This window comes from Neopsephotus bourkii, unplaced genomic scaffold, assembly GCF_033783945.1.
Source record: "Neopsephotus bourkii isolate Nb327-2 ecotype Australia unplaced genomic scaffold, CSIRO-AGI_Nbou_v1 NB_1820, whole genome shotgun sequence".
Classification (NCBI taxonomy): Eukaryota; Metazoa; Chordata; class Aves; order Psittaciformes; family Psittacidae; genus Neopsephotus; species Neopsephotus bourkii.
In genome coordinates this window covers 14,362,398-14,389,131 of record NW_026902293.1, presented here as the reverse complement: position 1 = coordinate 14,389,131, position 26,734 = coordinate 14,362,398, and the positions used below count along the sequence as shown (strand labels likewise).

The 26,734-nt window shown below is 37.4% G+C and overlaps 1 protein-coding gene across 2 annotated transcripts; it reads right to left on the bottom strand.

The window, feature by feature from the left end:
• Positions 1 to 376: 376 nt before the first annotated feature.
• CPNE3 (copine 3) lies at positions 377 to 20,851 on the bottom strand. Of its 2 annotated transcripts, none has more exons than XM_061342892.1 (16): positions 20,685 to 20,839; positions 19,084 to 19,223; positions 16,473 to 16,652; positions 15,309 to 15,383; positions 14,789 to 14,860; positions 13,916 to 13,999; positions 12,192 to 12,281; positions 8,813 to 8,911; positions 8,101 to 8,187; positions 7,429 to 7,488; positions 6,529 to 6,662; positions 6,017 to 6,071; positions 5,867 to 5,918; positions 5,131 to 5,264; positions 2,992 to 3,228; positions 377 to 1,434 (listed from the first exon to the last, which is right to left on the bottom strand). In XM_061342892.1, the coding sequence occupies exons 2-16, from the start codon at positions 19,213 to 19,215 to the stop codon at positions 1,324 to 1,326; spliced, it is 1,602 nt and encodes a 533-aa protein (XP_061198876.1). In that variant the 5' UTR covers positions 19,216 to 19,223; positions 20,685 to 20,839; the 3' UTR covers positions 377 to 1,323. The 2 variants fall into 2 exon arrangements, with proteins under 2 accessions (XP_061198876.1, XP_061198875.1); XM_061342891.1 differs by lacking the exon at positions 377 to 1,434 and adding an exon at positions 1,464 to 1,678 and having other exon boundaries at positions 2,972 to 3,228; positions 20,685 to 20,851.
• Positions 20,852 to 26,734: the final 5,883 nt, after the last annotated feature.

Below are 26,734 nucleotides of genomic sequence, written 5' to 3'. Positions count from 1 at the left end.
TCTGGAAGTGATAAATGAGACCTTTACATCCATATACATTACATGCACTGACAGAATCAGAAGAGCTCCTCAGCAAGCAGTATGCAGCTGGGAGACAAGAAAGCTTAATCTGTCCACTAAGCAAATGCAACATGATTTACACTTGACATAAATGCTGAAGAGGAAACATTAAGCCAAAAAAATAAACCAGGAATTGTTTACCCCAGAGAAACACAGTATGATTATAGGGTCAGGGCTCGGAGACTTTCTTGTCTTCCTTCAGCAAGGGAAGAAGGGATTTTGTAACCACTTTGCACTAGTGGGCTCATGAAAAAGCAGCATGATTCAAAATATGACAAAACCAACATAGGTAGCACTTTCAAGAACTGCCTTTGTCTGAAAATATGCAGTCAAAAATCAGACAAAACTTATCAACTAGAAAGTGAATTCTCACTTCACAAAAAGCCCTTTGAAAGGTCAACAGCCCTAACTGGCTTGGGGAGAAGGGACACCAAACCAAAACCCCAACCAAAACAAAATCTGGAGTTCCCATTTTCTAACACAGTACACACTGAAATATATCTTACAACTTTTGAGTGTCCTCAAAGGCCAGTAGCATCCTTCTCAGATGTTTGAGGCTTACCTTGATTCACCCTTGTTCTTCTTGTGCTACCTTAAGAGAATGCACACTAGAAAACAGCGTACACTTTAATGACTTCTTTAGCTCAAGTTCACACAGCCTTGAATCCCAGGCATTGGCCAAAGGCACTAAAGTGGCAAGCGTAAAGCAGGCATGCAAGGAGGGCCTTTATGCCCTGTGGCACTTATTTTGTTATGTAACTTGCAAGTTTTGTTATATGATTTAATAGACACAGAAGCCTGAAATATTTCAGATTTGTTGAAGCACATACAAACTGTTACCTGCTTGGTGGGAATATACCCCCTTCTTCGTTTCTGACTGCTCTTATGATCACAGAGAAACTGAAGCTCTCCCGCTGATCCCCATAAAAATGTTTATCAGCAAGGCAATATTCATGAATCAGGCAGCTGCTCCACCTCCCCTTTCCCTCTGCATATTTAACCTCTTCTTTTCCACTCTTACTTTTCAAAATAAAATGCACCCATGTAAGCCCCATCTCTCAAATCAACATCAAATATTAACGCAATTATAAGTTTGGCCCTTAAAAGGCACACCTGGGAACGTGATTTGCAGGCATAAGCTAACAGACATTACCACACAGAGGTGCGTGTGTATACATGTATACAGAAGTATCTGGAGAACCAAAGACTGCAGATTCAGCAAGTAAAGCCAGTACGAAATCCCATCAATCCTGGTCAGCCCATTTATTTTGCAGCAGGATTCTTGGGAGGTTGCAGTTTGTAGGTACTGAAGTAGTTCACCACTTGCTGAGGGACTTCCGCCAGGACACACTGTGCCAGCGCTTCTTTTGGAGACTTATAAAACAAAAAAGAACACAGTTTCAGTTTCCATCAACTGTTAACAGAGATCCTAAGACAGGTAATAAGCACCTCCTCTACTAGGTCAATTTAAAGTCTGGCATTTTACAGAGGACTTTACACAGTGCCCTTGTGGGACAGATGGAAGCTTCTCTGAAATCCCCACCATCTCACTCCCATTACTAGGAAGCCGCTGGCTGCCTTACTCCACTGAAGTAACAGAAGCTGGGTGTGCAAAGGCCTGCCATGTCTGAAGGTACCTTTTGTCATATGAAATGCACACAGAGTGCAGATGCTAAACTTCAGCCATGTAAACACTCTTTCACTATCTGCTTAGATGACACTTCAGGGGCTTGTCTCACTATTCACAACCTTTTGCACCATGTCTCACCCACAGTAATTGCACTGCTCCAGAGGAGCTCTGCTAAAGATGCTGTTTCCCCTGTAAGACTAAGTACCCATGGGGAAAAAAGCACCCCTTTTTCTAGAAACTGAAAGCATTTTAATGTATAATTTTATACTGAATATTGACCCTAGTTAATCTACATCCAGGTGCATTATTCAGTGAGCACATTCTATATTGATTTTGCTCTTTATCCTTTCAGTTTGCATGATTTGCTCCAACACTAACAAAACTTCTAACAGAAGTAAAAGTACAAAATACAAAGATAAAATAAGAAGGTATAAGGAGTATTATTAACAGGGTTAATATTAAGAAACAAAACTAGAACATAAGGGTGGAAATTAAAATATTAATCTTATCTCCCCCATCCTGAAGAAATTTTCTTTACTTTTTGTTTGGATTTTTGTTTGTGGTTTTTTGTTTGGTTTTGTTTGTGTTTTTTTTCTATCTATTAGGTTTCTGGGTTTGGGGTTTGTTCTTTTTTCTGTTGGGTTTTCTTTATTGTTTTGAGTTTGTTGGTTTGGTTTTCTTTTCTTAAATCAACTTTTTTCCAGCAATATCACATTTAAAAGTCAGACTATATACTAGCCAGAACATATTTTATTGGGTTCTACAGCAAAAAAAATCAGGACTCTCTTCTTGCACTGCCTCTTTTTTTGGTATACTTGTTTTAAAGAAAACCAAAACTATCACCACTATTGCGCCCAGACACAATTTCTACTGATTACAGCCTTCCTGATTTAGCCTTGAATTTTAACACTGCACTAAAATGTGAGACTGATCCACATTTACAAATGGGCATCCACAATAAGAACACTCTACCATAAGAATAAAGCCACAATAAGTTCTTTCTCCCAAATGAAAACCACATCCATGTATTTAATCAAGTTTGAGGGAGAATTACAAAGGTTATTCCTCTGCAGCAACTTGTCAGAAATGCAATGCTGAAACCAGAATGGAATTCTTTTGAACATGCATCAGCTCACCTACTAAAAATTCTACAGATCCTTAAGTTTTTAGTCCTTTTTTCTTTTTAGACTTCAGAGTTAATTTTAGAGACTCTGAAAAAGCTTAGGACTATATGTAGGCTATCCTAGCAAACCCAGCATACCTCTACCATATTTATTAAACATTCCACCAAGATTACTTACATTTTGGAATTTCCTGAATGGCACAAACTGGACAATGTCTCTGACAGCTGGTTCTCCGGATGAGGACCTAAGAACTCCATCGTCACCATCAAGAAACTCCATAGCATCAAAATCTGCTCCTCCAACACCAACAATGATAATGGACATGGGCAATTTTGAAGCATTAACTATGGCAGTTCGAGTCTGATCAAGGTCTGTTATCACACCATCCGTTATGATCAGGAGTATAAAGTATTGCTGTCGAATCAATAAACACCACATTATGACAAGAAACAGAAAACAGGTAAGCATGTACACTTAGGAAAATGAACACACAGACTATACGCTTTGGTCACTGTAAGCATGTTCAATACACTCACTGAATTTTACAAGCAGACATCTAAGCTGTGGTCAAGCTTGAACTGTACAGTCTGAAGAAATTTATAAGGGCAACAGACTCAATCTTTTAGAAGTCATCTTTAAACATCACCTCCCAAAAAAACAACAGTGGTATCACTCTTGTTCTTTATCAGCTAACAACGAATAGAGTCCTGGAACTCTTTTAAACTAAAACATATCTTTTTCATGCTGAAAACCAGCATGTCCATTTTCAAATTTCTTTAATGCTGTTTTCTAGCTGCTTTGTGAAGTTAATTATCAAGGTATCTGAGACCACCTCGCAGTACTTTGACAATTTATTCAAGCACCACTTGACCTGCTTCCACCATACTGCCAGGGCTTCTGCAAGTTGGCATCTCAGCCTCTGCTCTGGATAGAAGCATGAAGGAAAAGCTAGAAGTACAAAGTTCAGAAACTATAAAAACACTTGCTGAACTTCTGGTCTTCTCTCACTTGGCTCATTTCAGGAGATTGCTGGGCAGCAGAGATTCAAGTTCCAAAGGTATACATAGTAGTCTTCAGAATTTTGCTCCTTGTCTTCACTTACCTGCTTCTAAAATAATTGGTTTTCCCTTATCTGCTGTGTTCAGGTATCACCTTTTCTCTTTGCTCCCCAGCACTCTATTTTCCCCCTCCAACAACATTTACAAAAGAACTATGACCAGAGAAGGCCAAGACCAGCAGCATGATAGAGTTTCACACTGGATTTATCTCTCTTCTCATATTTCCCTCATACTGGAGAAAAAAAAAAAAAAAAGCCAAAAGCAACCCCCAAATATCTACAATACACATTAAATAGCAAGGCAGCAAAATTTATTCAATACATCCTTTCAGGCAGAAAAAAAATCTCTTGCAAGGCATACTGGACTCTCTGGGAAAAAAAAAAGAAGTGCTACTTTCCATGTGTGTGTGTATATATATATGTATATATTGATGACAGTTACTACTGAAAGGCTATCAAAACCTTATAAATTTCCTGCCATATGAAAATCAATAGCTGTTTTCCAAATTGGTTTTCACAGGTACTTTTCTATGCAAAACCAGCTGATTTTATTTTCTTATTTTACACAGTGTCTGAGACACCAGGATCTATTATTGTTAACTATTTAGGATATATATATAGCTTCAGATTTGCTGAACTTGCATGGATTATTATTTAAATTATTTCATATTCAAGACTTGATCTTCAGATTTCCTATTTCTTAATACGGTCAACAACTCTAAAATATATTTTAATAAAGAGCAGGACACAGCACATACAGCACCTACAGCACCTAAAGCTTTCTAGTACGGACAATTTATTATCTATGTTGGCACCTAGGCAGCAGGAGCTATAGCCTCCATTTCTTTGTTATCTTATTTAATTCTCTCTCTCAGCTATCTGATGTGAAACAAGGTCTAGGTGATTTTCTCAGCTGAGGTTAAGCCACTTTCCTATATGCAAAGGCTTAAATTAGACTTTTAACACCTGATTAGCACAGCAAGAGCTTGGAATACAAAATACCATGAAGATTCCATATGTTTTTAAGCTGGGATTTCAAACCTGAAGAGTTTGTTTAGTTAATTTTGGAGAGAACTACTGTGCACAATCTGCAGAAATCAGTTAGCTTGTATCTCCTTTTAGGGGTACCTAACACCAATTCACAAGGTAAATACCCATCTGTCAAACCAAATATAGCTTAAAAGAGAAAAATAGTATATGTTAACTGGAAGGGAAAGAAGAAAGTAAAAAAAATATATGCAGTACCATAAGGAACTTACAGATGCTGTTTGCTGTTGTGTAGCTGCAGCAGCAAATCTTGCCACATGATTTATAATTGGAGAAAAATTTGTTGGTCCATATAACCTCACTTGAGGAAGACAAGCCCGATATGCATCAACGATGCCTTGGACTCCTAGAGAATGCAAATAGATCACATTTATTTTTTTTCATATCAGATTATTTTGAAGCACTCAATCTTCCTGAAACACTGTCTATATCAGTTATTTAAAGTGATGACATGAAAATTTAAAACTAACCATGATGAAAAAAAGTAAATCATTCTATAAGCAGTGGAGGCCTTTAGTTTTACTAATGCTTAATGCAACTGCTTAACATGTTTGCCTCTATGTGAACAGAAAGGCCAATGGCTTGCAGCAGTTCTCTTCATGTAGTAGCTCATGGTAGTTAATAGTGTGATCAGTGAGACCATGTTGAACAGGCACTAGCAGCATCATATTCAAACCAGACAACTCCACTCCACATTGAAGCAGAATGAATTGGCTTGACAACATAAGAGGAACATTCCCATTTATGTGTACTGTACCCTGCTTAAAACACTTCTTTCACAAATCATTACAGAAGAGAGACCAAATGCTAATGGTAGCAACTAAGAAAACAATTGTAAAATTGTTTCCTGTTACAAAACTAAATTCCTTATTTAACTAGAACAACAGGCCTCACAGTTCACTTTCCATGTGATTTTTATCCCTTCACCTTAGACTTGCTCAGACTTACCGTTACAGAATGGGTTTGATGGGTTAAAATTTAACGGGAACTCATGTGATACCTGTAAATATACAAGACATGGTCAAGGACTGTATATACAATCTCCTCCTGAAGTAAGTGCTTTTAGTTAATATGTAGTGCATTTACATATTCCATTACCTGAAACGAAGGAGGAATTTGTGCACCAAATCCAAAGGCTGGAAACATCTTATCTCTAAAAAAGGCAATTTTAAAGAAAATTAAGTGAATACCTTCCTTTAAAAGCTCATAATTCAGTAGATTTAGATAATCAGTCCCCCTTTTGACTATTAAAAATGCTGTTTATTAAGCATTAAGAGGCAAAATTAAATGGAAGTTGCGCCATGTAATTGTTTCTAGGACCAAAACCAGTGTTCCACACCAAATTGGCAAAAATGCAAGAATTTATTTAAATCAACACTGCTTTTTGCATCACAGATGAAAAGCCTTGCTGTTTGCTGCAACACAAGCTTCTCATTGTGATTATGTGATTATGCGATTCTGCAGTGATTATGAAGTCTTTTTTAGCTCTACATTTCATCTCAGAAGTTTTATTCCAATATATCTGCTAGCACCTTCAACACTGGCTTAAGAAGCTACCATAAAAATCTATACATATCTAAAAATTATTCAAATGAAAATCTAAAACTTACGTATCATAATCCTGAATGACCAGTCCTACAGACCAGATGGCTGTTAGGTATTCATTAACTCCATTAGGGCTGAGGTAATGCAGAGAGTCTGGAGAGCGAGGGTCTCCATTGGAGCCTGTAAAATCTATCCCTACCTGTCAAATGCAATGTTTATATTAAATTGCTGTTAGTGGTAAAATTATCTTTCTTATCAATCACAAGGTCAAACTGAAAATCATTAAAGGGTTGTAAATAGTAGTTACCAGGACATCTACAAATCTAATAGGCATAATACTCAGACGCAGGTTTCTTGGAATATTAACACTTAATGCCTCCACAAAACCATCAGCAGCTTTGCATTTGTCAGAAGAGCTGAAATGACTTTCATCTGTCAGGTTTTCACTGTGTTCACTTCAGTTACCATTCACAGTGGCTCTTCAATAGCTATTAAACTAACTTCACCCTCTATCTTGCCATACACATCTTTCTTCTCAAAAGTACAACAGACACCACAGAAGCGTAAAGACACTTCTCCAACCTCAGTGGGTCTTCCCTGCTTTAGTGATTAAGTATATCACCAGGGTGAAGACATCTTACTGCTATTTGCACTGCATTTGGTTCTCCTTGGGCTCCATCCACACAGCTCAGCTAGTTTCTAACAAACATAACTACAGGTTCAGAACTTCACGCCATGAAAATAATTTTTTCTAAACACACTAGATGGACTCTGGCAAAATGACTTCCCCCTCCATGCTACAGAACAAACAAAACCACCACCCCCCAAAAAAAAAATCAAGCCTAGGCCCCCTCCAAAAAAATCCCTGATAATAAAATGCAGAGCACAGGCACACAGGCAATCAATTATACATTTCCATTCATTCTGAAACTCAAAAGCTACTCCATATAAATGATTTTACTTACTGTGAAATTCAGTTGACATCCACCCATGATGTAATCCAGGAATGTGCACTCAACTATGATCTAAAACCAGAAGTTAAATGTAGAAATTAACTTTCTAATTTAAGAAAACCAGTATTATTGCAGTAACTTTTGAGATTGTAGATTTGTTATCTTTACCCATGCAAAGCACTACTTTTACTCTACAGACATCTAAAGATACATACTTTTACTATAGGCTACTTTTACTCTACAGATTTTACCCACCCACTGCAGTAAGGGTATCTACAGAGTGGGCCGTCAGTGCATCAGAATTAGGCCTTTTACAAAATTACAGGTAGACAACAAAGCAGCTCCAAAAGCTCTATTATTTATAAACCAACATATAATAACAGATTTTAATTCATCATATAATGGTGAGTTAGGAAATGCAGGGGTTCAGGAATGGCCTTACAAATTAGTAAGTGATCTTTGCCATATAGATGGCACCTTCATGAGAAAGTGAGGGGACAGAGAAGGAGAGACACAAGATTCAGCTGCCAATCTGTCTCCTTATATGAATCAGATTCCTTAAATACCTACTGTGTCTGGAACTTTCAGACATTTTTAAGTTTCTTACAGTTTGAGGGTTAAAGCATAGCAGGTGACAGCTGTTACGCCTGAACACTTAGAGTAATACCAGAATACATCACTAACCTCACAGTGCTTAACGCTCACAATACCAGAGTTTTTATAGTTTTTTTTCTTCTGTCGTTTCTTTTCATTGATGCACTCAAATTCAACCTGCATGAACACAAACAAATCCAACATAAGAACTATAAGTACCATTATGCAACAAAAACTTCTTCATTCTACGACTGATACTTTGGGTCTGTATTAAAAATGCAGTCTCACTATCAAAAATTTAACCCAGCTTGCCCCAAATTAGCAAGAAGAATGCCACTATCAAGACAGAAATCCTCTCTTACCAAAAAGTTTATAAATATGTTTGTTTAGACAACTGTATTTTAACCAAAGAAATGGTACTATTTTCCCTCTGAGGATTCTACTGTCTAAAAACCTGATTTTTGCCTGAATCACCATGTCTTTAACAAAGCAGCTGTAGCACTGACAAATGAAGCAATACCTATATGTTTAAGCTTCCCAAAATCAGTTGTTGAGGCTTCATCAGTTAAACCATTACCTTAACCTACTAGCGCAGTCAACACTGAGCCAGCTTATGCAGCTCCTGCCACCATGTAGGTAAATGGATGTGTAATGTAAATGCTGAGCTAGCCTCAACTACAGCAGCATTGTTAAGGTGCAGCCTAACAACTTCAATATCACAAGTCAAGTGACATTTAAGTTTTGCTCCCAAATGAGTGAAACAGCTCATCAAAAGCACACAGGTAGACTATGTAAGACTTACAGGTGAGGACCGGGATGCTTCTTTCAGTTTTGACATCGTAGTTTGAAAGCTTCCTATGAGATCATGAGACCCATCACTATCATAGTCATAGCACTCTACCTAAAATGAAGCACTATTCATTGTTAGTAACAGAAATGGCCCTACAAAAGCAATGAACACTTCCATAGCATTTCCTCAGGCAAACCTGAATCTCTTACATGATGGAGATTTTCCCAGATTGCACTCTTAGAATTGCATAGAGTTACACCTAAAATTATGAATGAAGCATGATAAAAACCAATATAACCCATTTCAGACCAGATCTTTCACTGGAATGAAGGAGAGAGGAAAATACTAAGCAGCTTCAGGTCTTGAATGAGCAAGTAACACCAATTGTAATGAACTATGTTTTGGGAGTGTGAGGGTGTTGGGAACAGCAAGAGAATAATGTATTTTTTTCCTACTGTAATCATGGATTAAGAGACTTAAATTTTTCAGAGGTATTAAGGAAATTTAGCTATCTCTAAGCATCCAGCCAAAAAATTAGTGAACCAGTTATTCAGCAATCACAAGAGTTTTATTAACACTTTTATACTGATTAACGATATCTCAGAATTCAGAAGTATATGAAGGTTCAGCCATAAATCTAGAAACAGGACTTGTTTCTTTTTAACATCTTTTAACACTCCAACACATGAAAGGAGGCAGAACATGTGAAATCTTTTTTATTTCCTAAGAACCCATCAATTTGAGTATCATTCTACCACTGTTATTTATTTACAGCATCTTCAATTTCTGTTTTTTAAAAGTTTAACTTACAAATGTGGCTGATCTGCCTTTTCAGATAAAAAGCTGGTTATTTATTTATAATAGCATATGCTAGTTCCATCCACTTCTGGTATTTTATTTCAGTTTAGCAATGCAGACATGCTAGCTAATCAGGTAACAGGAAAAAAAATAAAGTAACTTGATAAAAATAATTATAAATAATAAAAATAATAAACCAAGAGTTAAAGTAGGAATCCTCCATTAGAATGTAATCAAAACAAGCTTCAAGAAAACCTTTTCTGAATACATAGGGCTTGAAATGAACAGATATTTTCATGTTTGTCTTTCCAGACTGAAAAAAAAAAAATACATTATATTAAAGAAACAATTCAGTTGATTACTTGGCCACTGCACTTAGGAATAATAAAGGAAAGCAAACAACTTCAACATACACTTGAGCTTCTGAGACGAATTAAGTCTCTGAATACAAACAGGAATGTTGAAGAGTACAAAATATGATGTGTAGATTACAAGTTGTATGCTGTGCAGAACATGCCTCATGCCTCTATGTTGCAGTTTGCACTACTACATTTTGAACGCACTAATAAAAAATGCATGCACATGCAGTGAATAGCAACTTAAATCTCATACAAGCAGCTACAGAACCAAAAGACTAATATTCATGGCAGATGCTATGTAAATTCTTTTGAATGCCATAAATTAAGCCAATCAAATACTCAGCCAAGTTCTTCAGTACCTGAAATTTAAAACTGAAGACATCTCCTGAGACAACAGTTATGATACCTGCTCACAGTTGGCACAGTTAGTTATCTTTCCGTTTAAAGGGATCAAAGCTTGTCTTGCTTGATATATGCAACTAATCTAAGCCAATTTTCAATGTTTATCCAAGCAAGACAAAAGTGTTTCTTTTGTTCCGTGTATGCTCCTCCTGGACATACAAAAGCACTAGGGAACCAGGTGATAAGATTGCATATATATTTGACCCAGCAGAACTAGGCATGCTTGCTCCAGATGAAAGGCTCACATTTTCAATATGGAAAAACTTCACTGACCGCAAACACACTCTGATGGAATATAGCAATAAATCCGTAAGATAAAGAAACAACTTGGTTTGTGCATTGCTGAGGATACACAAACCAAGCCATTCATTATGAAAAAGTTGGTAGGTTTACTTACTATGACAAATAGCCCATTACGTATGCAACTGTGCACATATAAAAGTGTTAAAAAGTATGGTTTAATCCTTCAACATTATAATACAATTCTTCCTCTGTTTTTATGTTTGAAGTAATAGCTCCTGGACTTATAAATTAAGACATAGTCCTATTGTCTGCCTGCAACCGTTTAACAACTCCAAGTAAAATCTATTTCCTCTGGAAATAAACCTACACTTCTGAGGTAGGATTCCAATGAACAGGTTTTATTGAAACGGTGACAGAACTGATAATTACTCCATTTTAATAGATATAATTTAATCAATGGTCTATAGTTTTAGTACAGCTGTTTACTGAAAAAAATATATTTACAGTATATGGAGATGAAAGAGCTATTACAGCTGTTTGGGGGAAAAGGGAAGCAGAAAGGAATGATAAAGTACACAAACTTCTTGGGAAGCAGGCTTCTAAAGTTGTTCATTAGTCTGCTCTATCATTATGTGTTTAAATCTATACAGGTGCTTTTAACACCCAGCTCCCTCTGGCTGCTCAGCATATTCCAAGGAGGGCTCAAGTCATGTGACTAATACCTATCTGTCACATGCAGATCATGCTCTCATTTTTCCTACCCAGAGGAAAAATGGCAAGTACAGTGGTTTATTCATTTGTTTGTTGGGTTTTTTTTCTTAAATGCTAAAATACCAGGTTTCTAACATGTTCATAATAGATTATAAATGGCCTTTTGATGGGTTGCTTAGTTTCAATTCCACCCTGAAAGGGAATTCCTGAAGAAAAACACTCAGAAGTTAAAGGTAATTTATTCAAGATAAAATCTGAAGATACAAATAGTTAAAGACCAGTCCTGGTAGAACTGTCACTTCACAGGTTTGGTGACTTTCTGACAGAAGGTTCAGTTCTATCTGAGGAGAAAAAATTGCTACATCTGGAATCCACAAGACATATTTGGTCCACATCTGTTATCTCAGCTGGTATATTTAGGGTAACTAATTGTACGAGGTAGTATATTAAAAATTTCCTTAGTGTTACCTGTTGTACCAGTAACAAAGTATTATAAGATCTATAATGTAGACCAAAGCATATTCTAGCCTTTACCACACATCTTTCACTATACAGTATCTTAATGCCACTGATACTGGCTGATGCAACCTAAAACTATGATCCAAATAAGAAACTGAACCAGGTCTTCCAAAGCTACTTGTGTTTAACTGTTTTCTCAGACTTTCAAAGATCAAATTCTACCAGACAAATGTGAGATATATTTTTTTGCCCCTAAAATATGCATGTATCTTTGTGAATTTTAAATAAGAGGACGAATCCTAATACTTTCAATTCAATTTGAAACAGAGGCAATAACCAGAATAACACATCATCCATTTATTACTACAGACTCTCATTTTTTAATGCATTAATTCATACACACGTTTCATATACATTACCTTGATCGACTTATCCATGTCACTGTAACACAGAGAGTTGAGAGAGATTTTAAAGGGTCTCCAAACTGGATTCAGGTTGTTCTTAATAACCTGTTTATAAAAAAAGCCAGAATAGTATTGTTCCCAGAATTGGAATGTAGTCATTGTAATGGGTCATGCCTTCATGCCATGATTTTTGTAAGCAAAACCAGTTGACTAATGATGCTGTCCATCACTTCCTGCAATCCAAATCCTAGCATGTAGAATATACAAACAAACATAACATTCTGAACAAGCAATACCATTGTCCAAAAGAGATACTATCTTTTAGCTCCATATTTTTCTAGACTACATTGTGATCTATTATATGATTCAGATACTACACAGCAAAAAATTAATATTTATATAAATATTGCCTTTTTTTCTTAATACACACAAACACAAACACATATGAAAGTGTGGCTTACCAAAGAAAGTGGAAAAAGATTGGAAATTCTGAATACATCAGTGCTCTAAAGAGTACAATTCACTGCAGCCTCTATTTATTCTGAAATGCTGCTTATGGAAATACTCCCTCAAGAAATTCACGGTACAGTTAAGCAGAAACAGTACATGAGGAAAAAAGGTCTCAAATTGAACACTAAAAACATGACATTTAAGAATAATACTGAATGATCTTCAGAATTTGTCAACTGGAAAATATCTGTAATATGCCCAATACACACCAAATCACGATCTTATAAAGCACAAGAAACTACATGCAACAAGAAATACTTAATTAATGATACCTAATAGTACTTACACTTCCAGCACTGTATGAGTGCAAGGAAAGAAACAGCTCTTTTGAAAATAAAAAGAGTAAATAAATAATGGTTAGTAACATAAAAAGTTTTTAAAATCTGTAACATAAAGAACTAATCCTCCAGCCAGTTCTAGGCTGGAACAGCAAATCTGGGTTTTATCTAAAGATGACTGAAATCCTCATGGGAAAGATATAAGTTACACAGAACCACCTTACAAGAGAAACAAGTTTTATAGATCTGACACAAAAAGGATTTATAGTTCTTTGATATCCATGATTCAAAATTAACACAGTCACCACTTCAAATGCACAGAGTACCTCAGTTGTGACTAGGGTCTGGGCTTCCACTACAGTGAGACATTTTGAACCTGACCTGTCAGTTGCTGCCATGGCACCTCTGCACTTCCTCCAAGGTAGAAGGCTGCTGCTGCTCAAGCACACTTTCCCTCGGTCAACATTATCCTTGTCTTGCCCTTGCTATGCAACCATGCGGTATAATTACTTTCATTACTAAACAGTACAGCTAGCTGACCCTGACCTAAGAACAGCACAGTCACAGGAATGCCCAACTTTTACCCTTAGAGCAGCACTCAGACAAATGTCCATGTGTGAGTACACAGTACCTTTTCAAAACTTCTGTTTTCTTTTAAACTGCAGAAAGTTTTGTGGTAGGGGTTTGTTTTTTTGTGGATTTGTTTGTCCGTTTGAATGGTTTTTTTTAGTATTTTCCTTTAAAACAGGATGGCATAAATCAGCAACAGAGTAAGGTAGACTTCCCATTCTACCATAAAATCAGTGGAAGATCTGAGGTCATTTTTAACCAGTCTGTGTGTCAACCTCCAGACCATTCTCTTCTTTTTGTAAGGCACTGTATTTCTAGTGCTGTGACACACTAAAAATCAAATAAACTTAATCTCTAAATTGTTGACTCAAAATATCCTACCTCTGTTCTGTGAACCATCACCCAGTTTCCATCTCCCGTCTGCTTGTGGAATTCCAGATAAGGATCTGACTTTCCAAAAAAATCCTGTATTTAAAGAACATGTAATTATCCTGGAACAGCCTGTGGCATGAATGTTATTAAATGCCAGTTAAAGCACACTTAGATAAACAAAAAGTAAACTAGATGTTCATGGAACAAAAACTTTAGATGAAGAAATGTAAGTCTGATGAAAGAAGGAAAAACCCAGGGCGTGTCTGTCAATTTAGGATAAAAGTTCTGTAGTGTTCATATACTAGATACCTGACAACTCAAATAAAATAATATTTATACTATCCATCATAATTAGTTAGAAAACTAAGGATTTAATCTTGTTCAAAAAAGTAGCATTAAATCAACTGAGAAAAACAACATATTTTTCATTATTTTGTTTTTAAAAGTCATTCTAAATAGAGTCATTTTAGCCAGCCTCAAAACATTCACATAACAGATTGATACACTCCAAGTATACTCTTGTCCAGTTATTTCAGAGTGATAGCAGTTAATCATTTACACACCTATTCAACCCAATCAGTATACCAAACTCCCTTATTATTATGATTAAATATAAATATTTACATTTAAATGGAAGCATGCTGTTCTCAGACTATTCCTGAAATGCACTTGGCTTTTTTAGAAATATATTAGAGTTCATTTCAAAACAGTTAATAAACTTACTGTGAAACAATCTTTCCTCAATTTGTTAACATAAGAAGAGTCTTAATGGATGTGTTTCAGAAAAACAAAACAAAACAAAACAAAAAAACCCAAACATCTTAATGTTTCCTGTTTTGACAAGATTCTGATTTTACTAAGAAACAGCAATGGCTTAAATACCTTGTTGTCCAGTTTCCTTGCTTCTACTTCCAATACAACCACCCTGTTGTCCTTCACTTCTTCTGCTGTAATCTAGAAAGGCAAAAAAAATTAAATCCTCATTCTGTATTCAGGAACTACATAGTTTTCTCATATTCACAACAGGTCCACTAAAATAAATCACGTTTACTCACAAATGAAATATTAAAAAATGGAGCCTGGGGAGGGAAGAACAATTTGATCTGATATTGGGATTCACGAGATGCTGATACTGACAAAGATATTGCCCAAACGTCGCACACTGGATGTGATAATTATTTTATGGATGCAATGAGACCTAGAGATGAAGAAGGCAGGTCGCTGCTGTTCTGGATAACAAAAAAATATAAGTGGAAGGGGAAAAATAAACAAATAGAAAGCTTTAAGATACTTTTTACACCACTGTAGGTTACACATACGGTGTTCAAAACACTAACTCAAAAAAAAACCAACCAAACAAAACAAACAAACACCAAAACATTTAAGGAACATATTGTCTTACCGTAATACTTCCTGTTCCAGCAGGTCTGCCATTTTTGAGTACTAATGGTTTTGTTAGAGTCCTGCTAGAAACTATCTGCCAAGACAAAATTTGTGTATTAAACATTAGTAGCACAATTAAATGTATCAGTAGCACAATTTAATATATTTTCAAAGGAATGAAATCAGATAGTGAGGTATTTTCCTTTTATTAATCTTTCCTTTATCATGAAGATGACAGCATGGCATTTACTTTCCATGATTTTTTATAAATAAATAGTTAATACTTGATATATTTTGAAATTTTAAAATACATATGCAGATGAACACACGCAGAGTTTCAGGAGCAGTATGCAATCAAATGTCTTCTAGTAACATGATACACATAATGGACAAATACCTTAAGTTTCAATCTCAAACCATTCTTAAGTTTTTCATACATATGATTCAAACACATGAAAGCCACATTTCATTAAGGGGTTCAGCAAACAGATCTGTAAACACAATGTTTGTCATGGAAACAAACATCAGACTCCCCCTGCAGTGTTTCTGCAGTTCATTTTATTTTATCCTCTGCAGGCAATGCCTTTTCAGAAGTTTGTCTACTCATTTTACATGTCCTTCTTTACTTTAAGAATGAATGATTAATTTTAAATTGTTACTGAATTTCATTTCACCATGCCTCTGTCTCCATAATAAGCTGAAAATTAAAATACTTTAGACACAGGGAAGCAGAATCTGATTGGGAAATGGGAATGAAATTGACAGTAGGCAGAACCAGAATCACTGTTGCTTGCCTTGAGTGGAAAGAAAATTACAAGGTTAACATGGGACTTATGAACATTATTTACTAAATCAAACTCTCTTTTTATAGAGCCTAAAAGTAAGAATTTGAGTACCACAGTAAGTAAATAGCAATTACTACTTTGTGCTCATTGACAGTCCACTTAGCTTCAGGCAGGAATCTGGACAGTCTCTATCATAAAGAACATTTCAGGGCACCATCACAAGACCTTTCGCGCATAAAATGTATACACATGGAACCAAGGCTTAAAGAAACAAATGAAGGGATTCTATTCAGTTTAGGAGTACCCCAATCACACAAGATGACAGTGGTAAATTTAAGGTAAATTATATAAGCAACTGAAATTTTCTTAATTCTAAGGGAAAACATCTGCATACTTACTTGTCCCAGTGTACATTCAAATTCCCCTAAGAAGTCATCATCATTCAGATCAAAGGTTTTGTTATCGATGTCATATATTCCAAATTTAAGTTTCTGAACAAGCTCAAAATAGTAATCAATTAGGAATTTCTTGGCAAACTTTGGGTTCAGGGAATTCTTAACTCTCTCTGTGCGATCAACCTGCAGTTAGAAAGATACCACTTTATCCAGGATTTCACCAATCAAACAAGCATTCAAATCAAATAATATATTATTAAAGACTCTCAAAAGTTCTTACTATGAAGTATAAAGCCGTATCTTCCTACAAACCCTTCATCAAATATGAACATATTTATATATTTATTAATAAAAGTTATATTTGCAATATATTTTCTAAATATAAATATGTAACAAAATCCACTGCTGTAAGTCAGAGAAATACTGGAAGACCTGATTTTCCTCTCTCCCAGTAGAGGGTATTTATTCCTGCATAGAGAAGATCAACATAAAAATAACAGGAAGGGCTTCTATAGGTAAGAAGCAAATAAAAGACAGACTAAGGACAATATGGGCCCTCTCCGGAAGCTATGAAGAGACCTGGCAAGCGGGGAAAGAGGAGGTGCTTCCAGGAGGGAACTGGCAGTGGAGTGCAGGGGGAGCTGCTGCGTGCATGAGCTGTGTGTGCAAATGCAGATGGGCACACATGAGTTCAAGGTTGTAGAGCCTTCCTGAAGCAGGCAGCCCTTGCCACATGCTGCTGGCAGCACATCTTGTCCTGCCCTCACAGCCCACTACACGTGGACTGCAGGTTCTGGCATGGGCTCAGTGTGACGGACCCAGCTAGAGGATGAGGCCACGCAGCCGTGTCCTAGTGCTGCCTGCACCCTGAGGCTAGGCAGGGGCTGAATTCCACCCTCATGGATGCATCCCAGCTGCGGCACATCAGCACTCTTCAGCTCGCTCTCAGGCTGATCGTGAGACAGTGAAAGAGCAACAGAGATGGTCCTGGCCCTGTGGAGCTGGCCAGCACAGCATTCCAAATGTTCATTGTCTATTTAAGCATAAGAGTGGATAAAGAATTGGCTGGATTCAGTGGATAAAGAACTGGCTGAATTCAGTGGATAATGAACCAGCTGAATGGCCGCATGCAAAGAGTTCTGGTCAACGGCTCAATGTCCAGTTAGAGACCAGTAACAAGTGGTGTCCCTGAGTGATCGGTGTTGGGACCAGTCTTGTTCAACATCTTCGTTGGTGACATGAACAGTGGGATTGAGTGCACCCTCAGCAAGTTTGCCGGTGACACCAAGCTGTGTGGTTCGGTTGATACGCTGGAAGGAAGGAATGCCATCCAGAGGGACCTTGACACACTTGTGAGATGGGCTGATGCCAGCCTTATGAAGTTCAACCAAGCCAGGTGCAAGGTCCTACACCTGGGTCGGGGCAATCCCAGGCACAGCTACAGGCTGGGCAGAGGAGAGATTCAGAGCAGCCCTGCAGAGAAGGACTCGGGGGTGTTGGTAGATGAGAAACTGAACATGAGTTGGCAGTGTGTGCTTGCAGCCCAGAAAGCCAACCATATCCTGGGCTGCATCATATAGAGCGTGACCAGCAGGTCCAAGAAGTTGATCCTGCTCCTCTCCTCTGCTCTCGACAGACCTCACTTGGAGTACTGTGTGCAGTTCTGGTGTCCTCAACATAAAAAGGGCATGGAACTGTTGGAACAAGACCAGAGGTGGGCCATGAGGATGATCAGGGGGCTGGGGCACCTCCCGTATGAAGACAGGCTGAGGAAGTTGGGGAGAAGGCTGCATGGAGACCTCATAGCAGCCTTCCAGCATCTGAAGGGGGCCTACAAGGATGCTGAGGAGGGACGCTTGATCAGGAACTGTAGTGGTAGAAGGAGGCTAAAGGGTTCAAACTTAAACACCGAAAGTTTACGTTAGATATAAGGAAGAAGCTTTTCCTGTGAGGGTGGTGAGGCACTGGGATGGGTTGCCCAAGAAAGTTGGGAATGCACCATCCCCAGCAGTGTTCAGGGTCAGGTTGGATGAAGTCTTGAGTGACACAGTTTAGTGTGAGGTGTCCCTGCCCTAAAATGGGATGGGGGGTTGGAACCAGATGATCTTAAGGTCCTTTCCAACCTTATCTATTCTATGATTCTATATTGTCAGATCCAGTATGAGATTCCAGTTTTGGAGTACTTTATTTCTGAAAGTACATGTAAGCCCTGAGAAGGCACATTCTGTTTGTCCACACGTGGCTGTGGAACATTTCTAAAATTCAGACAAGTGTGAGTATTCATTTAAAAAACCCAATTATTAGCATGCTGCCTGTGTAACTGTTCTAGGCATAATCATGGTTTAGTGGCAGGTGTCCCTACCCATGCCAGGGGGGTTGGAACTAGATGAACTTAACGTTCTTTCCAACCCTAACTATTCTATGATTCTATGATTCAGAGATGCTGCTATATATTTAATATCTTTTATGTAGCTATAGAAGTTATATATTTCTATATAATTAAATAATTTATATAATTAAAATATTTTAATGCACTCATACACTCCAGTATTTTAAAATTCCCAACAACATAAACGGCATTTTTAGCAGATACATGAGAAGCATCATTCTGTACCTCATACCACTGCTGACCACTGGTGTTCTGAAGAAGCACACAGAGTGGGTCCGACTTGGAAGCAACATCTTTATCCAAGAGACTGGTGCAGGAAACTGTCAACTCCACCTTTGTCACACACTGTGCCGCCATTTGTTAAGCTAGAAATCAGCAACAGAAACTGTTATTTTAAAAATGGACTAAAAAGCAAACAGGCTTGTCACAATGCGTCAACTCTCTGACAGATCACTAGAATTGTTAGATTGTCAAGAGTGAAATCTGAGGCTTCAAATGCAAATTTTAAGATTTATAATGTACCAAGATTACAATATTACTCTCATACTCTTGGCTTTATATAAAACTTAATTTTAAAATCTGCACCTAAGAAACAAGATCAGGTTTCTTAGAGTGCTTGAGGACCAAATGGAAAAATGGGACACCACAAACAGTAAACTGTTCACAGTGAGCTGCTGACACTAAAGCTTCAGAAGCCTTAAAGTACATCCTATAACGATGTATGCCACATGAATGCCAGTAACTTCTAATGTAAATATTAATAACAGTTCAATGAATAACAAAATAAGCCATACGACATACTCCCCAACCAAACCTTTCTAATGAAAAGCTGAAGCCATGAGCATGGCACAACTGGAAAATGAGTTTAAGTGAGTAACAGAAATAGGTGATCTTGGTTTAGTAAATCTTCAAAACCAGTTAATTTTTAATAATAAGGATAAACAACTTTGAAGTCAAGTAACAACCAAGAATTAAGAGAAAATGTTCTTTCTGGAGGTTCATTTGAAAATAAAGAGCAACTGAAAGCTTTCTCATATTTCTTCTTAAGTATTTCAATAATTCTTCAATGGAACTGAGAAAACCTGCAGATATTACAAACCTACAGAGATAACTTCATTATCAGTTATGAATCCCACACTGGGATAACCTTCATTTGCAAGCCAAATTAGGTCTGAGCAGCAGATACTTTATATATAAAAACCCCTCTATAACTATACTCTTCAGGAATCATTGCCAACATCTCTTTGGGAGGTGAGCCGCTACAGTACAAATACCCTTGACTCAAAGACTAAAACTTCAAAATCTTTTCACAATCAGCCTATCTTGGAAGTTCCCAGGCTTCTTCGGGTTGTCCTTCTCCATATGAAGTCCACAGTCTAGACACAATATTAATTTATCTTGAAAGTGCATGAGACACTAAACAAGGATAAGGAAAGAAAGGCATCTGCTTCCGCTTAGCCAGCTTACTTGCAGTGTACACATATAGTGTACTTGAACATGAAGCTACATTTAACCCAACCCATCTTTCTTTCTTTCACTGCATTCCTGTGACATTTGGTGAAAAGGAACTCTTTTTAGAGGCAAAAAGGAAAAGGACCATGGAAAAGAGGAACAATGAACTGAGAACAGGAGAAAGAAAACACAGTGCTCTGGGAGAATTTTCATGAGGCTTCTTTTATTCCACCTGGGCACACTTCACACACTGCCTCTCCATTTTGCTATTTAAGAGATGGATCTCTGTTTTGCTGTTCTGCCATCTTAGCAATGGACTTCTGCAGAGTGAAGAAAATATAGATCATGTAAAGGAACCACTCAAGCATTCATACACATACCTTAAGAGGAAGCATGTCAGATTCATGGAAATCCTATTGCACCCCCAAACCCCTAAAAGTGATTCCACCTTTGAGTATCTTTTGCTCCTATGACTTTACCAAGTTTCAGCCATTGTTCTTGAGGTGAATAAAGTGAAATTCTAAGTATCTAAATTGTTTTAAAACCAATGGGTTTGATGCTTAGAAAGCATGTATCTAAAAGCAGTCTGCCCCTCTTCCCCTGGTTCTTTTTACACAGGTATTTTCTATTCCCTCTTGCTTTTGCCAGACAGAGCTCATTAACAGTCAGTGGCTTTGCCCATAGAATCCAGTGTAGACCAGTGTATGCCTGTTTCCAGAAAACAACTTTCTGCTGCCAAATGATGATCTAGACAAAATACTAACTTATTTTCAAGATTGAAAATTAATTTATAAACTGTATGGCAGAACTTGCAGCATCCAATCTCTGAACTGCAGCAACGTACAGTCAGAAGGGAGATACTCATTCCTGACCATATGCCATGTCTACACCACTCAAGAGCATGATTAGGGCAACTAAGTATATTACAAATTCTTCTGCTTCAGCTGTCACTATCAAAGCAAAATTCTAAGTCAAGGACGAGTCTTTTCTTGAGGTTTCACCAATGATAATGTTCTTTGAATTCCATCATAATGACTCTATCGAAGATAAGTGGTGTCCACCAAATAACCCAGCCTATGTTTGCTTTTCAACAGAAACTGTAAACACAGTATTCTAAATAGGAAGGAACTGACCTATTATCAAACGATCTAACAGAGCACTTGGGAACTGTCAGCAGCAATCCTGTTGAAGCTGCAATACCAGAGGAGAGTACGGGCTTACCCAGGTAACCTTTCAGAGTAGTACGACATGTTTATAACTATAGGTGCTTCCCAATCTGACAAGCAGAAATACATAATTACAAGAAGACCAAATAACTAAGGAATTGAGCACTGCTCTAGTTGGGTTTGGCATGACCGCCTTCAGTCAGAAGTCTCAAACCTGTTCTGATGTAAGCTATTGCTGTCACAAAACATTTCCTCATTCTTATGAACTACTGACAATAGACCCAAAATCCACATTTTGCATTTACCTCGTGGCCCAGCCAGACACAGCAAGAGCAATGAAAACAATTCTGAACTTTCTAATAAAGTCTGATTAGCTGATTGCTGATCAGCTAATCTTCTAGCTATAATACTAAACTTAGGCATTTTGTGTAAACTGCTTGCCAGACTGAAACAAGCAGTACTGTATAAAAGCAGTGCTCCAATCCTTCTTGGATTACTAAGTATTTCCCACAAATCTTGGCAAATGACAACAAGGAAATAATTATTCATAAAAATGAAGTTGTGAACCAAGTCTAAACCTGTAATAACATGAAGCTTTACTGTCCTGAACATTCAGTGCATGCAATTCAGGCCCTACTCTTTCAGATAGAAGTAAGATACCTTTTCCTGCAGACAGAAATTTTTGTGGTAAAGATCTCTAGTCCTGTATTCTTCTATTGCAAGACCAAGAAATAACAGCACCTCTTACAAAAGTCTTTCACAAGAAGGGTTCCAGTGAAGAGCTGGCACAAAGATGGACAAAGTAAGATTTGAATGAAAGCAACCTGGGAGACAACATCCATCTGACAATATAACTTTCTCAATTCATAAACTCAGCATAGTTATCTCGCATCTCTTTAAAACAGCTGCATATGCAAAGAGCAGAGAATGACATTGTACTCACAGAAAACAACACATCTGCTGCAAGAAGCTGATGATGAACTTATGAGAAATGGATGCTTCTTTCCACTGACGGGCTAGGAACAACACAATTTCCACTAATCTTGGGCTACTTGTGTATAAATGTATATTTAAAAAAATCTCAAGGTAACCCTTCAATTCTCAATGAAATGGACAACCTCACAGAAGCTGACATTTCACATAAAGTTACAAAGGATGTTTCATAATCACATCTGAAAATTGGAGGCTTCTTTAAAAACTGTAAACCTGAATTCTGGCTCCTCTTTTTCCCTCTCTCTCTTTACAAGCAACACAGCTGATAAAATTCTCCTGTTGCACTAACTGATGTGCTGACAAGTTGAATAATGGAAGCAGCTCAAAGTGATGTATCTCAGCTTGAACCACTCTGTATTTGAAGAATCACACAAACCTTGAGTGTAAGCTACCCCTTCTCTTATTCATTACTTAGTATGATGTAATTATGTAACTCTTCACTGAATAAGTGAGACTACAGTGATAAAACCCTAATAATCTCAGAATTTCTTTTACTGGTGATTATTCCAAACAAAAATAAGAGTTAATATTTAAGATATCTGAGGCATATGAGCTCATGAGAAGGGACACATTGCTTTCTCTGTGGGAAATGAATCATTTATTTACACAAACTTCATCATACCCAGATAGTTCAAGTACTTATCCACTGGACTGGTAGCACACTGGTGTAACAAGTCATGCAACTATTTGTAGATATGTATAAAAATCTATAATTAAGTTACCTTGCCAAAGAACACATTCAGAATTCTATTTTTAAAAATTCCCACCGCACAAACCAGAAACTATTAATTTGAATTCTAGGGTGCCCGCTCACCAAATGACTTAGAAACAACCATTTCTAAATATCCTTCTGTTGATTTTTTTTTTTATTCCTGAATATGTGCATTTACCCTTTACACACACTTTTTATGGCGAGGGTTCTTCCCAGCTTCCTCATCACGTAACAGTATTTTAAGAATTTTGAGTGATGTTTTGATCTAAGTGAGCTAAACTATAAAAGGTAATATTGTGTCCTGAACAAGAAAATTAAGAAACACAGATCTCATAACATCAAAACTTGGTTGGTTTAGGCAGAGAGCATTCAGCTAGGGGAAAATGTGTTTCTTGCATACATGTTTTATCAGACTATTTTAAAATCAATTACTTTATGGAAAACAATCTACCAACTATGCAATTTTAAAACTATCTTAAATAGTGTATTCTTTATAGCAGTTCCTCTCATTGACTGACTTTATTCAACATTATCCAGAAGAGAGACAAACCTGTATCTCACAAAATCTTGCTGTGTTTCATTGCAGAAATAAGATGCAAGTGATCACATTTTAGACTAAACCTTACAGTCCATTTCAAGTCTGGCATGTTGTGACACTTCACTGTTACGAATACGAGTTCTTAAAAATGGTAACTTGCCTCAGAGGTCTGCCTCTGGGCTTCCAGGCAGAAGGCTAAGCTTCAATAGTAGCATTAAAATCTTAAATGAAAGCAAATTTAAACCAAGAGTTGTTATTCCCATATATCAATCAAAGTAACAGGTTTAACTGCATATACTTCGAAGAGCTAGAGCTCCTCAAAATAACCTGTCCGACAGTTTAGTATGTTCATGACAGAAGCACTATGGAAACTCAAAGCCGTTGTTAGAGAACAAAGTACAATGTAAATGAGATGCTTAACTCCAGAAAAAAAAAAAAAAAGCCATTTAAGATTTCAAGAACAAACATGAGATTATTTTTTTTGTCTTATTCACGTTTTTTTTTTTAATAAAATGATGGTGTTTTAAAGTAAGTAGACCAAAATCACTGTCTTACAAGCTCTCAATATGTCTTATGCTCTGAGAAACCAATGCTTTCCTACACTGCTACAGCTAAAGACAGCCAAAGAAGAAATCCATAAAAGTACTTTTACACAATGGTCCAGGATATAAAATATCATTTTGTATCTCAGTATAAACAGTAACACTAACCTGAAATTGACAATCCCAAAATTACACTTTACTACTGCCCAGATGTATTTCAAAACTCCCTGTAGGCAAACCACGAGCTCTGCAGTCATCTGTTCTTCAATTCACTATCACAGCAGCTACTTCCACTGCATTCACTGTGGCTGGGAGGCATTATACATGCTCTGCATACACACAGGCAGTGGCACTGAACAAAGGTACACAGCAATAATGCTGCTTCCCAGAACCATCAGATTATTGTACATGTGCTAACTACCCACCATGAGGATTTCATAATAATCCTCCAGGATGTGAGAAGCACTGGAAGCAAGTTGCCACCACCGGAACTAATTCAGCTGGCTCCTAACTGTGCCTTGGATAAAGCAGAGAGTGAACACATTCACCTGATTCACCTACAGGATAGAAGGATCTACCAAATACAGGCTTATTTTAACCACAGAAGAAAGTACGAAGAAAGTTATTCAAATAATTAAATATATTTCCTAAACAAATGCTCAGACTCAGAAACCCAGTCACCAAACTCCTATATTCAGAAATCTTTCAAATGCTTAATAAAGCCATTTTTAAGTCCCTAAGCAGAAGCATCTAATCTAAAGCAATATTAAAGAGAAGCCAGACATTAAACACTTAAACTGAGAAGAAACTTCTTCTCAGTGAGGGTGACGGAACACTGGAACAGGCTGCCCAGGGAGGTTGTGGAATCTCCTTCTTTGGAGACATTCAAAGCCCACCTGGACACCTTCCTGTGTAACCTTATCTAGGTGTTCCTGCTCCGGCAGGGGGATTGGACTAGATGATCTTTTGAGGTCCCTTCCAATCTCTAACATACTGTGATACTGTGATACTGTGAAACACTGAATTGTTCAGGCTGGAAAAGAAGTTTAAGATCATAAACCAATAAAGAGAACCGTAATTCTATTTCCTGCCTGTAAACTCTGATGGGTTTAACAGGAACTAGTACCTACAAATACTAATTTGATCGTGTATTATTTATGTTGGAAGAGCACTCTGACATTCACTGAAAAATAAACCAAAATAATAAAGGTATTGTCTAAAGGAACACATGGTAATGACAGGATCTGATACTAAATCAGAATAAGGGAAAAAAAGAAAAATTAAGCTCCATCCCAGGTAATAATATTAACCTGAAAAGTTCAGTTTTATTCTTTTAGAAGAATCTTTGGTGTTGTTCGTACAGAACAGCTGCTATGGCTTCCCTCTAGCCTTAAATTCTGGAGAAACCTTGGGCGTAACACAAGGCTGTAAAATCACTGTGGTATAGCGCTGCTACCTTGGAATTCTGGCAGATGACATTTAATAATAGCTTAGCTATTCAGTCTAACAGAAACGGATTTTTGCTTTCACACTAAAATGGTCTATCAGTCACATATAATGGGTCTTTATGGATTAATTCAAATTATCACAAATATACTTACTGGAAAAACACTGCATTCTTCCTAACACAGTAACAGAAGAACAAAAAGACCTCTGGCTCTTCTGTCTCCTATACCTATTTCTTGTTTACTTTATTTTTCTTCCAATGTTTACTGATGGCCTGCATGCCCTCCGAAACCATCTTACCTCTGTGATTATACATATCACAGAATGCTTTGGGTTGGAAGGGGCCTTAAAGATCATCCAGTTCCAGCCCTCCCTGCATGGGCAGGGACACTTTCCACTACAACAGGTTGTTAAGGCCCTGTCCTGTCTGGCCTTGAACACTGCCAGGGATGGGGCAGACAACTTCTCTGGGCAACCTGTGGCAGTGATTCAGCACCCTCACAGTGAAGAATTTTTTTTTCCTAATATGTAAAGTTTAAGTTTAAAACTTCAATGGAAAAAAAAAAAAAAAAGAAGTAATAATCTGGGATCAACCTTGCATCTCATTACTTTCGTTAACAACCCTTCTGTACAACTATAGAAACATCTCTAACCTGAACTTTCAGGGACATAAAAGTCCCAAGAAATTAAATAAAGTTCTGGAGACAAGGCAATGCATGTTAATACACCCTGAAGATACAAGTAAGGAAGCAAAGTGGAAAGCTTTCATATTTTAATTTTCCCTAGTGGAAGCGTAAATTATGACAACATGCATGTTATCTTGTTGTGCAAATGCAGTTAAGAGAAAAAACCCAACCACCCGCTCTAGAAGCCGCCCAGGAAGAACAGTGTTCTTCTAGGAACGACGATGACTCCTGACGGTTTCTTCCCCAAAGGGAGCCGCGTTACACCGCCACAGACACCGGCCTCCCGCACACCAGTGTTCCGACGCACAGCTCTACCTTCACGCAGTCCGAGTGAAGCAGAG

Coding starts and splice junctions, on each gene's coding strand:
- CPNE3 (XM_061342891.1), bottom strand. CDS start 19,215: ATGGCGGCACAGTGTGTGACAAAGGTGGAGTTGACAGTTTCCTGCACC. Junction 7,489..8,100: donor TGAGCGTTAAGCACTGTGAG/GTTAGTGATGTA, acceptor TTCTGGTTTTAG/ATCATAGTTGAGTGCACATT. Junction 6,663..7,428: donor GATGTCAACTGAATTTCACA/GTAAGTAAAATC, acceptor TGCATTTGACAG/GTAGGGATAGATTTTACAGG.